General features: G+C 40.7%; 1 protein-coding gene across 5 annotated transcripts in view; it reads left to right on the top strand.

Annotated features, from left to right (window-relative positions):
* The window catches only part of LOC148513638 (FERM domain-containing protein 6-like), a 160967-nt gene extending 153227 nt beyond the window's left edge, over positions 1–7740 (top strand). For 4 of the 5 annotated variants that reach the window (XM_088481615.1, XM_088481614.1, XM_088481618.1 and 1 more), the window contains 2 exons: positions 453–493; positions 2609–7740. In XM_088481615.1, the coding sequence (XP_088337741.1) occupies positions 453–493; positions 2609–2887 (320 nt within the window). In that variant the 3' untranslated portion in view covers positions 2888–7740. Of the gene's footprint in view, positions 1–452; positions 494–876; positions 1068–2608 lie in introns of those variants that run through there. The other variant, XM_088481616.1, reaches the window with a different exon arrangement.
* Positions 7741–12054: the final 4314 nt, after the last annotated feature.

Raw genomic sequence — 12054 nt, 5'->3', positions numbered from 1 at the left:
TTATCATTAATCATATCCAACATCATCACTCACATTGTTCATTTATTGTAGATAAATCCGATAACGTTGTTTCTGATAATAAAGTAGAGAATCGCAGTATGTTGAATTAAATATTAAGCATGAAGGTTTTCCACGTATAAATGGGCTCAGTTAATTTTTTTGATTGTTATATTGAGACTAATTATACATTTCAAATGGATAAGGAACTCCAAAGTTTGGAGCGAATGTGAGAAAATTGAAACTACTCGTATATAGTAAAAATAATGCAGAAGAATTAAAATGTATATGAATAGATATATGGATTGAAAAGCATTGTTAGTTTATAATGACACATTTAGAAGGAATCACAAGTGTATATACGAATTCTAATCCCTTAATCTATACTTGCTGTTTATTGCGCTGATATTATTATAAAATTAACTTTTTTTATAAGTATTATATTATATCTGCAGTGATGAAGCAAAGAGGGCAAAGTGTGGACTCTCTTGTGAAGGTAATATTTCATTATACACAACTGGTAGCTAAATACTATTGTAGGTGTTATTTCATTATAAGCTTAAAGTACCCCAAAACATGAGGTAGCTAATAAAATCCCACAAGTCATAGGGCTGCATGAATAGAATTTCAAAGCTTAACAGTAAGACATGTACATTTTTGTGTAGGTTTAGGCTTTGTGGAATGGGAAATGATAACTGCTGGTAGTTAGTGACAATTTTGTTCATTTAAACATGTTTTTGTTACATAAATATATTACATACATTTTCAAGTATTGTGGCTCTTGTAAGATTCTGGGAACTTTAATGTGTCACTAGATGCCTTTTTCATTATTGATAACATTTTGGTGAATTTTTTTTTTTTTTTTTTTTTTTATTCCAGTATCAAATATTTACAGCAACAAGCTTGCATCATTCACTCCATGACTAAGCTATAGGCGAAACGCGCATCGGGGTGTTTCAGAAACGTCACTGATTCCCCCAGCACTGCCACTCTCACTTATCATATATTGAAGAGACTGATTTCTAACTCACCACCGCTGTGTTGTATACTATATGAGCGGTGTGACTGCTATCATTGTTTGTCACACTAAAATGTATTATACTATGTCAGATGACAGCATCATAGTCTGACATTTATGCAAAGATGTTATTTAATGTCGATGCTATTAATTGTTGAGAAATTACAACATATAAGTGTATGTACCATTGTGATCCTCATAAGCACAGTGCTTTTCCTTTCCACTAACTCCAAGAGTTAATCACCTGCAATATATTGCCTCTTCTGCAGAGTGTCTGCAATATATCAGACAGACACACTGAATTATTCATGCTGCCCTGCAGAATAGAGCAAGTTGCATTAATTAGTTGCACATTGTGTTACACTTTTAGATACATGTTCATTCACTTTTGCGTAATTGTAACGGTTGCTGTTTAGTGAGAATGTATGATATGATCATTACGTTCACAGTTGTTTAATAGTACTTTGATAAATTTGTTAACTGGTTATTTTCATTATATTTCTGCCATTAATTGAATGTTTATTAAGAAAGACACTTCACAACTATAGGATGTATTTCCTTCAGTAAAGGAGGGGCTATTATAATCTTGCATGTGTTCAACTCAGTGGCGGGCTGGGTCGGGGGGCAGGGTGCCATGTGCCCCCCGGGCCGCAGCGTCATGCGGGCCGCGGGCAGTCTGTATCACTGTGACACAGACTGCACTGCGTGTGTAGCACTGACCGGACGGAGTTCGCTCAGCGCTACACAAGTGACAAACACACAGCCGCCGGCACCGGCAGCTGTGTGTTTGTTTTGATCAGCAGCCAATGAGAGTCTGTCAGACTCTCATCGTCTGCTGCTGCGCCCACTGCAGGAGCCGCTCCATCTTCCGGCTCCTGCAGGGGGCAATGGGAGAGGCGTCATGACGTCATATGACGTGTCTCCCATAATGCAGAGCGGCCCGGCCCGGGAAGGACAGACGGAGGAGCGGATGGCGACGGCGGGAGCGGGGATTCAGGCAAGTGGGTTTTTTTTACTACGTGTGTCTACTGGGGGGGAGGCTGGCACTACAAGGGGGAGACCACTACTGGGGACACCACAAGGGGGGAACCACTACTGGAGGCACTGCAAGGGGGGACTACTACTAATGGGGGCAATACAAGGGGGGACTACTACTACTGGGGGCACTACAAAGGGGGAACCACTACTGGGGGCACTACAAGAGGGAGGGACTACTACTGGGGGCACTACAGGCTAAAAGTTGCCAGCCAGCCCCTGGTTCAACTCAACCTTTGGAATATTGTAATTGAATATCCTAACTTCTAGTGACAAGACCAGTATATCAGGATATTATCTCTTCCTCAATTATGTTTGTGGATATCTAAATGGTCACAATACAGACACGCATTTTAAGTTAATATATATATATTAGGAGAAACAAATCTGATTGGGGTTTAATAATCCTCAGTAAATTCTGTATCTCATTTAGTTGTGTCCCTGACGTATGCAATGTGCTTTATAAACAAAGCTCGCATTGTGCTTGGTCACAAAAAAAAACTGTTAAACCTGTAAGTATTTATTTACTAAAATCAAATTAACATTTTATTTTCATAGACGAAACCACAAAACTTAAGTGACCATTACAGTCAGAGCTTGGATGACGTGCGCTTTAACCAACAAAATCATCCTCAATTTACTGCTTCTGCTCTTACTCCTGACACTTCACAAAGCTACACATTTGGTTCTGCGACTGAAGATAAAATGATGGACTTTTGTGCTACATATACAACAGCAGACTGCAGGGCCAAATCTGGCTTATATGGGAAGCTACCAATGAATTGCTTATCATTAGATCGCCTAGATGAAGGCCAACTGTTGGAGTACATTTTATAGTATAGCTGATGACCAGAGGACAAAGGTGTTTCTTTCCATAAGAAAAGTTTATTTATTTGTATAATGTAACAACAGTTGAACACGTCAACATTTAGAAATAAAAGATGGAAAATGATGAATACATGAAATCACTGCATCTGCACAACATTTCAGTGATGGAAGTCTAGCAAATCACGTATTGCAGAACAAAACCCATAGGAAGCTCCAATTGCCCCCCCCCCCCCTCCAATTGCCAGCTACCTTTTGCATAGAGCCTCTGCCCACCACCCCCTTCCAACTCCAGCTAAATGTTTTATAGACATAGGAGCTATAACAAAGATAGAGGCCACCACAACATCAGATGGATGAGATGAGTAGTGAAAAACCAGATAGTACCTGTACAGGTCAGACTGTTCTCGTCCTGTCAGGACTTGTAGGAATTGCCACTTGGGCTAGGAATTGCCACAATCACAAAGCATAACATGACAAAACTGCACCTTCTTCCTGGATTTACCCCTAGCTGCACAATTCCTTCCATCTGAGTGTCTTTTTAGTGGAACAGAAACTTTGAATTTGGAATCCTTAATCCATGTGAAAAGTATCCTAGATCCAGTGCCATCGAGATCTGAGACTGGCCCAGGTACAAGTGGTGTGGCCAATTCTGGGGAGGCCTGGCTTCTCCTAATCCACATCCCCCCCCCTTCACTCCAAAAAAAAAAAAAAAAATATATATATATATATATATATATATATACTCTGCACGGTGCTGCTCTAGGAAGGGAGCGCCCAGCACTGAAAGGGGGAACAGTGCCCTGGGGACATTAAGAAAGAGCTGCAGGGACAGGCTCTGAGTGCTGGGGAACAGCTGATTGGATAGTGCGGCCACTAAGAAACATCCCGGGGTGAGAGTCAGGCAGACAGCGGGGCTTGTAGCAGCAGCACAGAGAGACTGGCATCTCCCAGAGCACCGAGTCCCCAGCAATCGCAGCCTTCAGTAAGCATCCCCACCACCTCACCCCAATCGCCCACCTTAGTCCTTATTTACAGTATAGCCAGCAGATCCCCATACCCTAAAGTTGACGGAACTGTCTGCACAACCTTCAGCAGCAGCCTCCCTCCCACTACAAGTACAAGTCATTATTACTGCTGCTGCTTCCTCTCCCCAGCAATGAGCCATGGGTTCTATGTTAGGAGTCTCTGAATCTGGGCATTTCTGATCTTGTTGGGGGAACATACGCCCGGCTCTGAGGCAGCAGGATTATCACTTAGGAAATAACTGCTGTTGGCAGATTTCAGTTCTTCAAACTAATGTATTACATTTGTACTATTTTTAATCTGCATTTACATTGGTAAATGTAGCACATAATTGAAGAATTTTTATACCGGTTACTTATGGTATATCAGTATAATTAACTTTCTTTTTAATATGCTGAAATGTTCTAATGTATACATACTGTATGTGCAGTGTTACAAAACACGCACAGCAATTGCCTTGTATAACATGTTGTGATAATGTTATAACTATGCATTAATAGAATGGAACAAAATGCAGAATATTTTAAAATATTCATCTAAACCCATTAGATACCTTATATATGGGCATAAAAAAAATCATGGTTTTCACATTTTTAATACCCTTTGTTTTTTTAACCTATGGGCTGCAATAACCACTTACCCACATGCGCCTGTTATTGGGAATGCTGGTGTCTTTTGAACTCTACCTGTCTGTTTTCCAGAGCACAAGTGCTGATTGGCACCACGTCGGTCCTGATCACATTTGACATGTGATGTAACTGGCATTTCCTAACACTTGTGGGTAACCAAACTTCCTTTGTTGGATGTGTTAAAGGATGACAATACACTAACTTTTTTAATTTTGTTAAATCATCTGCTCATTGTATTTGTAAAGCTGCACTTTGATCTGTAAATCATTATGGGGTCTATGTACTAAGCAGTGTTAGGAGACAGAGTGAAAAGTGATAAGGTGCCAGCCAGTCAGCTCCCAACTGTCATTTCACTCTGTCTCTTATCACTTCTTAGTAACTTCTAGACAGAGGCCCTGAATCAGATTTGGGAATAGAGTAAGATATAGCAAGTAACTGTGCACCTGGATAAAGCATGTTGCAATGAAAGGGGTGCAAATACTTTTTGCATGTGGGGTGGTAAATACTGGCTGCTTTTGCATGTAGCCCATAAATGCTGGTCAGCTTTATTTTTACACTGCAATTTAGATGTCAGATTGCACGCACCCCTCCCAAATCTAATTCTTTCTGCACGTTACATCGTCCCCACCTGCAGTGCAGCATGGTTTTACCAAGATGATCAGTTACTTGCATCTTAATTCCCAACTCTGAATCCGGCTCGGAGTTCACATAAACTACATAAATATCTGAGGGGTATTGCACTTGGAAAGTTACTTGTTTGCATTCAGTTTAGAGTAAATACAGCTGAACCTGTATATTGTGCAAAAACCGGGGCGTTGGAACGATTTTATGTGGGGGGGCAACATAAAATTGTTACGGGGCCGGCCCCACTCATCCCCTCCCCTCCTTCATACTTAAGCGGCGGCTGCGGACTGTCAGGGATGTGCTTTATAGTAATAGGCTGCAGAGCGGATCCCCTGCACCGTACGGAGGAGGAAGTGTAATGTGCGGTGTTATAACTCAAAGGCCGCACATTACACTTCCTCCACCTCCTCCATGCTGTGCAGGGGTTATGCAGCCTATTACTATAAAGCTGCACAACCCTGACAGTCCACAGCGCCGGCTCCTTTGAAATCATACTTGCCTACACTCCCAGAAGTCTCAGGAGGCTAACCCCCCGCACCTCCAAAAGTGTAGGCAGATATTCCGCCCACATCCCAGTGAAGTGGGCAGGATGGGTAGATTTTCCTAGGAATTCACAGGTCGGGAGGGGGAGGGACTAAAAGGATGTGAAGCACATCATTTAGCCTAATGACGTCTACAGTCCGGCCTCTCTCCTCGGAGGGGGGCGAGACGCCTTCTTGCACCCCCCCGTTCCGATGCCCATGTGCACAAATCAACTTTGGTTATAGTTTATAGTATTAGTGAAATTATCTAATTTGCATGCAATATAATTTACATTTTTCTAATCCTTGTTTACTGAATATTCATAGCAAAAAAAAATCTCTAAAGAAAAAATAACTGCAGGAAAATCAGTACAACATTTATGCAAAATAGTTTAATTTATGCGATATTTTAGTTGGATGTTTCAGAGCTGTTACTATTTGTTAATTGATTGCTACATTGCATATGTATTATGAGTATTATAAGTAAAGTATTGTTGTTTTTATTGTAATCTTTGTTACTATTATAGCTATATAATTAGCAATGCTATTTAGGGGCACACACATAAAAGCTCCGATGGCCTATGTACTGTAATTCTCTGCGTCAATAAGGGCACAGCACTGGCCACTGCTGAGAAGATGGGTGAGATTCACAGTACTGGTCTCTATCATGCTCTTAATTGCCACTAGTTCAAAAGGCTTCCATAAGTCAGTGCTCCTATAACAGTGGTTACCGCATGGTAAGTGGTAATAATAATTGTTTGCCAAGCAAAAACTAAATAACAATATATTAGTCAGTCATGCTGTGGAAAGCTCTACAATTACTGTACCTGTGTACCTAGTTTAAAAAATCTATAGATACCAGACTATACTTTTTGCTGGCTTATTTTAAAAACCATAGGGAGACCATCTGTTTCTCCTAAAATTAAATAATACTCCCTATTTACGTTTAACATTGTATTTTAAAACTCCTAGGATTAATGTATATTTTGGGGGGGTTTTTTATATTTTTTTTTATTTGTGATTGAGAAAATAGAGGTTTATTGAATACAATATAAGATAAGTACTTTGTTATTGCATGCTGTGTTAATATAGTCTTGAAAAGCTAAGGAAGCACTGAGCATTAAAGAGAGAACCAATGCATTGCACAGGTATAATAAATGAAGGCAAGTGTGATCTTCAAAATTATTTTGGTTGAAAATAGTCTGTGCTCTCACCCACTGGTGTTATCTATGTTTTTAAGGCACAATAAGTGCTTTGATTGGAAACCATTATTTCTAGTGTTTCCATCCCCATTTCCATTATTACAGGTTTAGTCTCCCATATTCATAATACTTGGGACCAGGGGTACTTTGGATAACGGAATATTCCGTATTTTAGAATATTTGCATATCATAATGAAATATCTTGGGAATGGGGCCCAAATATACACACAGAATGCAGATAATTTTATACAATATTTTCAATAATTTTGTGGCTCAAGCAAAGTTTGTGTACAGAAATGAAATTCATTTATGTTTCATATACACCTTATACACACAGCCTGAAGGTAATTTTATACATTATTTTTAATAATTTGTGCCCTAGACAATGTTTGTGTACATTGAACCATCAAAAATCAAAAGTTTCATTTTCTCAGTCATGCCAAAATAATTCCGTATTTCGGAATATTCCGTATTTCGGAATATTTGGATATGGGAGACTCAACCTGTATTTGTTTTGTTTGATTTTTATGGAACCTGTAATAAGCAAATAATATGGTGTTTATAAAAACGGTAAAAATTCACTTTACAAAATCTGTCATGCAAATTACATTGCACATAGACCTCCACAAAGTAAAGCCCATGTTTACTGTAAGAAAATGGCATGTAACAATTTGTTGTTTAGTGACAACTTTTCTAATTTATTTTTCTTTTGTGTCTGCATTCCATATTTTGTTTAAACAGGTTTATTTGTTTACGTGGTATATGTATTTTATACTGTGCTGTATTTACTAAGGTTTGTGTAACTCAAGCAACTTGGTTTATATTGAATACTACCTATTTATCTTATTAAAAAAAAAAATTAACTTCCATGAAAAATTGTTTTTACTTTGTTTTCTAACAAAAATAAAAACCTGCAATAGTTGTGGGTGTTATCTATTTTAATTACATTTTTTACAAACCAAGAAATAAGTCAGGAAATACCAGTTTCATTAACCATCTCACTAAGGGGCATATTTAGTAAACAATATTTGAGTGATAACCCCTGAAAACTGCTGTTTTCAGGGGTTACCTACAAATGTTAAGCATCCTCAAGATATCTGCCCGGCCCCTCCATTTCTGACTGCAATTCAATCCACATAGGTTTGGGGGCTGCTATGAGTCTGATATCCGAAGCTTGGCCCCGACTTCTAGCCTACAGTAGCTTATGCATGCGTATTAGCAATGGAGGACCCATACCAGGAAGCAGATGGATAGCAGAAGCCATCAACTCTGCTTCCAGCTCTTATCGGAAAATTAGCATTTTTACCGTGCAATCGTAAACATTTTTGTCCATTACATCTGCTTTATAAATGCCGATTGTGATAAAGTACTGAGTACTGAAAGAAAAATAGAAGAAAGACCCTATAAGGATACGGAAGACTGACTGTTCTGCCCTTTGGTTTCCTTTTGTATCATTTTAGGTAATGAAGGGGTGTTATGATCAGATTATAAAACTTTTGTTTAAACCACTTGCTGTACTGTCACAATTTGCCCCCTGTGAAGTTATCTGCCAGGACAATAGCTCTGAAAATGCTGCTCAATAACTGCTCTTTTTACCACTGTGACTGGGACCTTTTATTATGGCCATAATCGGCCTGATTTGAAAGATAATCTCTCAAATCAGACCGATTAATGACCATTCTGAATGGTTATATTCAGTGTATAGACAGGAAAGGTAATTGAAAAAAGGCAAGAAAATTGTCATGATCTATTTGTCTTTCTGGCATGTTTGATCTGCCAGCAGATGATTGTTTGGACATGAGTCTCATGATAGCTTGCTGTTGAAACGTCCCCTTTTGTAGTCTGGCATTTGTAAATGCCGGGATGTAGTCACCATCCCAGCGGTCGGGATGCTGGCGCTCAGAATACTGGCATCTGAATCCTGACGGTAAGTATTAGGGACTATGGGGAGGGTTAGGGTTGAGCTGCGGGAGTGGTGGGGAGTTAGGCTGCGGGAAACGTGGGGGAGGGTTAGGAGTTAGGGTTAGACTACTTATGTTCAGGTGTTGGGATTCTGACAGTCGGGATGCAGCTGTCTGTATTCTGTCCACCAGGATCCCGAACCCAACGAAACAAATAGTTGAAACCCACCACACTTCTAACTTGCACAAAGCAGCCAATGGAACTCCTAATTCTGAACGGATATCACCGCATCCATAACAACAAAATAAAACCTATAACGAAAAAGGAATACACTAACAGGTGCTTATACAAAATCTACTAATAAAAATATGAATTAGTAGTAAACCTCCCTTGGGTCAGTAGTACGTATTCATGAGTCCTGAATTAGTCCTGGACGTGTCTGAATAGTCTCTTCCCTCCACGTGGTGTATGTGATAAATAGAGAAATATAGATGTATCAATAAAGGTGAAATCACACTGTTATCCTATATATTGATATGGTGTGTTCCACACTGAAGATGTAGCTTGCACCAAGAATGTAGTAGGTATTACCTCATGGCCAGCGGTTAAAATCCCGATTAGCGGAAACCCGGCCAGGTTGAAGATCCCGAACGTCAAAATGTAAGTATTATCTAAGCCTATTCTACCCCCTAACCCTCCCTTAGGGGTGCCTAACCCCCCATTCCTTGCAGCCTAACCCTAAGTCACCCAGGGGGTGCCTAACCCTAAACTCCCCCCCGAGGGTGCCTAACCCTAACCCCCCCTTCCCCTAGCCTAACCCTAACCTCCCGGGGGGGGTGCCTAACCCTAAATCCCCCCCCGGATGCCCCCTAACCTAACCCCACCCGAACCCCCCCCAGCTGGTCGCGCCCGGCTTACCTACGATCGGTAAGCCGGGTGTCATGCTCCTGGCATAGGTCTAATGACAGGCGTCAGGTTTTCGACGCCTGTCATTAGTACCACGCCAGGATTAGAAAGTCGGCAGTCGGGATTTAGACCACCGGCTTCCTGACTACATCCCTGCACCAATTGCAGAGCGTACCCCACTCACAAGAGAAACACTGTTTTTTTTCTTATAAAGGTATCTTTGGGAGTGGTCCCTCATCGGGTGTGTGGGAATAAAGATGGAAGGAAACACTGCGTACCATTTACTCACAATAGTAAATAGTAGAAATCACATACAGGTATCTTTGATATATAGGGGCTTAAATCAGCGTACCGAACTCACAATTTCAATGGCGTGGATCTTTCACATAAAGGTTTCTTTCACTGTAGAGCTTCAACTATATCACGTATGTAATCCCAAGTTAAATCATCTGAAAGCAACTTCCAATGGTAGATCCAAAAGATTTATTTATACAGAGAAAATATCCCACATGTAGATAAGTCTTCAAAATATACAGCATAAAAAAAGTTGTTGTTTTTTTAAAAGACATCAAAATATAAAACTAGAAAAAACCCTTGCAAAAATTAGTGGAATCCGGTTTTTTCAGCAAACAATTAAGAATAGGTTCTTAAAAACATACCTCTGGATGTATACAAAGAATGTCGACTCACACTTCGTTTCAGGAAAACGCATTTCGGCTCTCTTGGGAGGCTTTGTCAAGACAAAGTTAGTGTGACCGCAGAAAATATTTATACTATGGACAGCCAATTAGAATTAACTTGGCGGAGCCACCATCAAGTTACCTCTATCTATGGATAGGGTAATATTGCACATGGGATTGATCATGTGTTCACACCCACCCTATTGCAGGGAAGGTCAGCCCCCTACAAGACCTATGCAACATTATGATATACTCTAGCTTTAAAGAGGGGCATATTTTACCAAATTTGAAAAAAAAATTCTCAAAAACCTTAATCCCATAAGGCCCTAAACTGAAACAAGATCTATTTAAGAAAACAAACCTCTAGGGGCTTATTTACTAAGAGTCAGGTCTAATACCTGGCACTGAATACCCAAAATTTAAAAGGGCAATGCTTTTACTAACGAAACACGACTAGTAAAAGCATTGCCCTTCTGGCACAAAGACAATCGGCCTCGTTTTAGAACCGAACGCTTAATAAATAAACCCTCAAGTCCTCTACCCTAAGTTATGCCTTCCCAAAAATACCTCAAAACTTACACTTTTCTTAATCAGGGCTGGAAGAAAAACAATGGCATTTTCAAATTTAGATTATTCAAGATTTCTCTCTATTTTTTTGCCCTGAAATTTGGCATGTAGCACCAAGCGACAGTTCTATGGGGACAAAGAGCATTGAAATTGAACTTGCTAGCTACAACCAAAAACTTATGATGTGTAGCCCCTCAAACACCATGCCTCACAAAATTATAATTGCGGAATGGTGTTTTTTCAATTCAGCCTTAATATAAGGACAAGTCCGTGTATATATAGTGTTTATATAATGTGCGTGTGTGTTCATTTGTGATTTTATATATATTTTCTAATATGCAACCAGTGCTGCTCCCCTCTAGTGTCCTTTATAGAATATTGAAGAGCGAAGAAGGGGTGCTCATTTAATGGTGGTTTAAAACTTTTATAATAAAACTTAAGGTCACATACAAATAAGGACTGACTATATGGGGCAGTGGCGTAAATAGGGTATTTGGAGCCCAGGGCAAATTGAAAAATGGAGGCCCCCCCCCTTATGTGTGCGTGCACAAGGGGCGTGGTCACTTAAAATGGGGTGTGTCAACATGACACACCTTTCTCATCACTGAACATTCCTTTCCATTCCATATGCACCTTTATGCAGTGCCTCTTATACAGTCCCCCCTATGCAGTGCCCCCAGTAGTGCTCCCCCTTATGCAGGCCTCCAGTAGTAGTCCCTGAGTAGTAGTCCCCACCCCCGATGCAGTGCCCCCAATAGTGCAGAGTAAGATACACACGTAATAAAAAAGAAAAAAAAAACACTTACCCGAATCCCCGCTCTGGCTCCTGCTCCCGCCACCGCCGCACCTCAGTCCTCCTGGGCTAGCGTGCTCTGCATTATGGGAGAGACGTCATGACATCTCTCCCATCACCCACTCCAGGAGCCGGAAGGCGGAGCTCATGAGTGAGCTCCAGCCCGGCTCTTGCAGTGGGTGCAGCAGCAGCTAATGAGAGTCATTGCCTGCTGAAACACACACATCGCCGGCGGCGATGAGTGTGTAAATGTGTAGTGCGACCACTCTCACTACACTGGCTAACTAGAACAGGCCTGTACCGTGGCTGGCGGTGGGGGCCCCCCCCTC

Source organism: Taudactylus pleione, unplaced genomic scaffold (assembly GCF_031769625.1).
Source record: "Taudactylus pleione unplaced genomic scaffold, aTauple2 ptg000275l, whole genome shotgun sequence".
Classification (NCBI taxonomy): domain Eukaryota; kingdom Metazoa; phylum Chordata; class Amphibia; order Anura; family Myobatrachidae; genus Taudactylus; species Taudactylus pleione.
The sequence above is the reverse complement of the archived record's forward strand: the minus strand, read 5'-3'. Positions and strand labels throughout refer to the sequence as shown.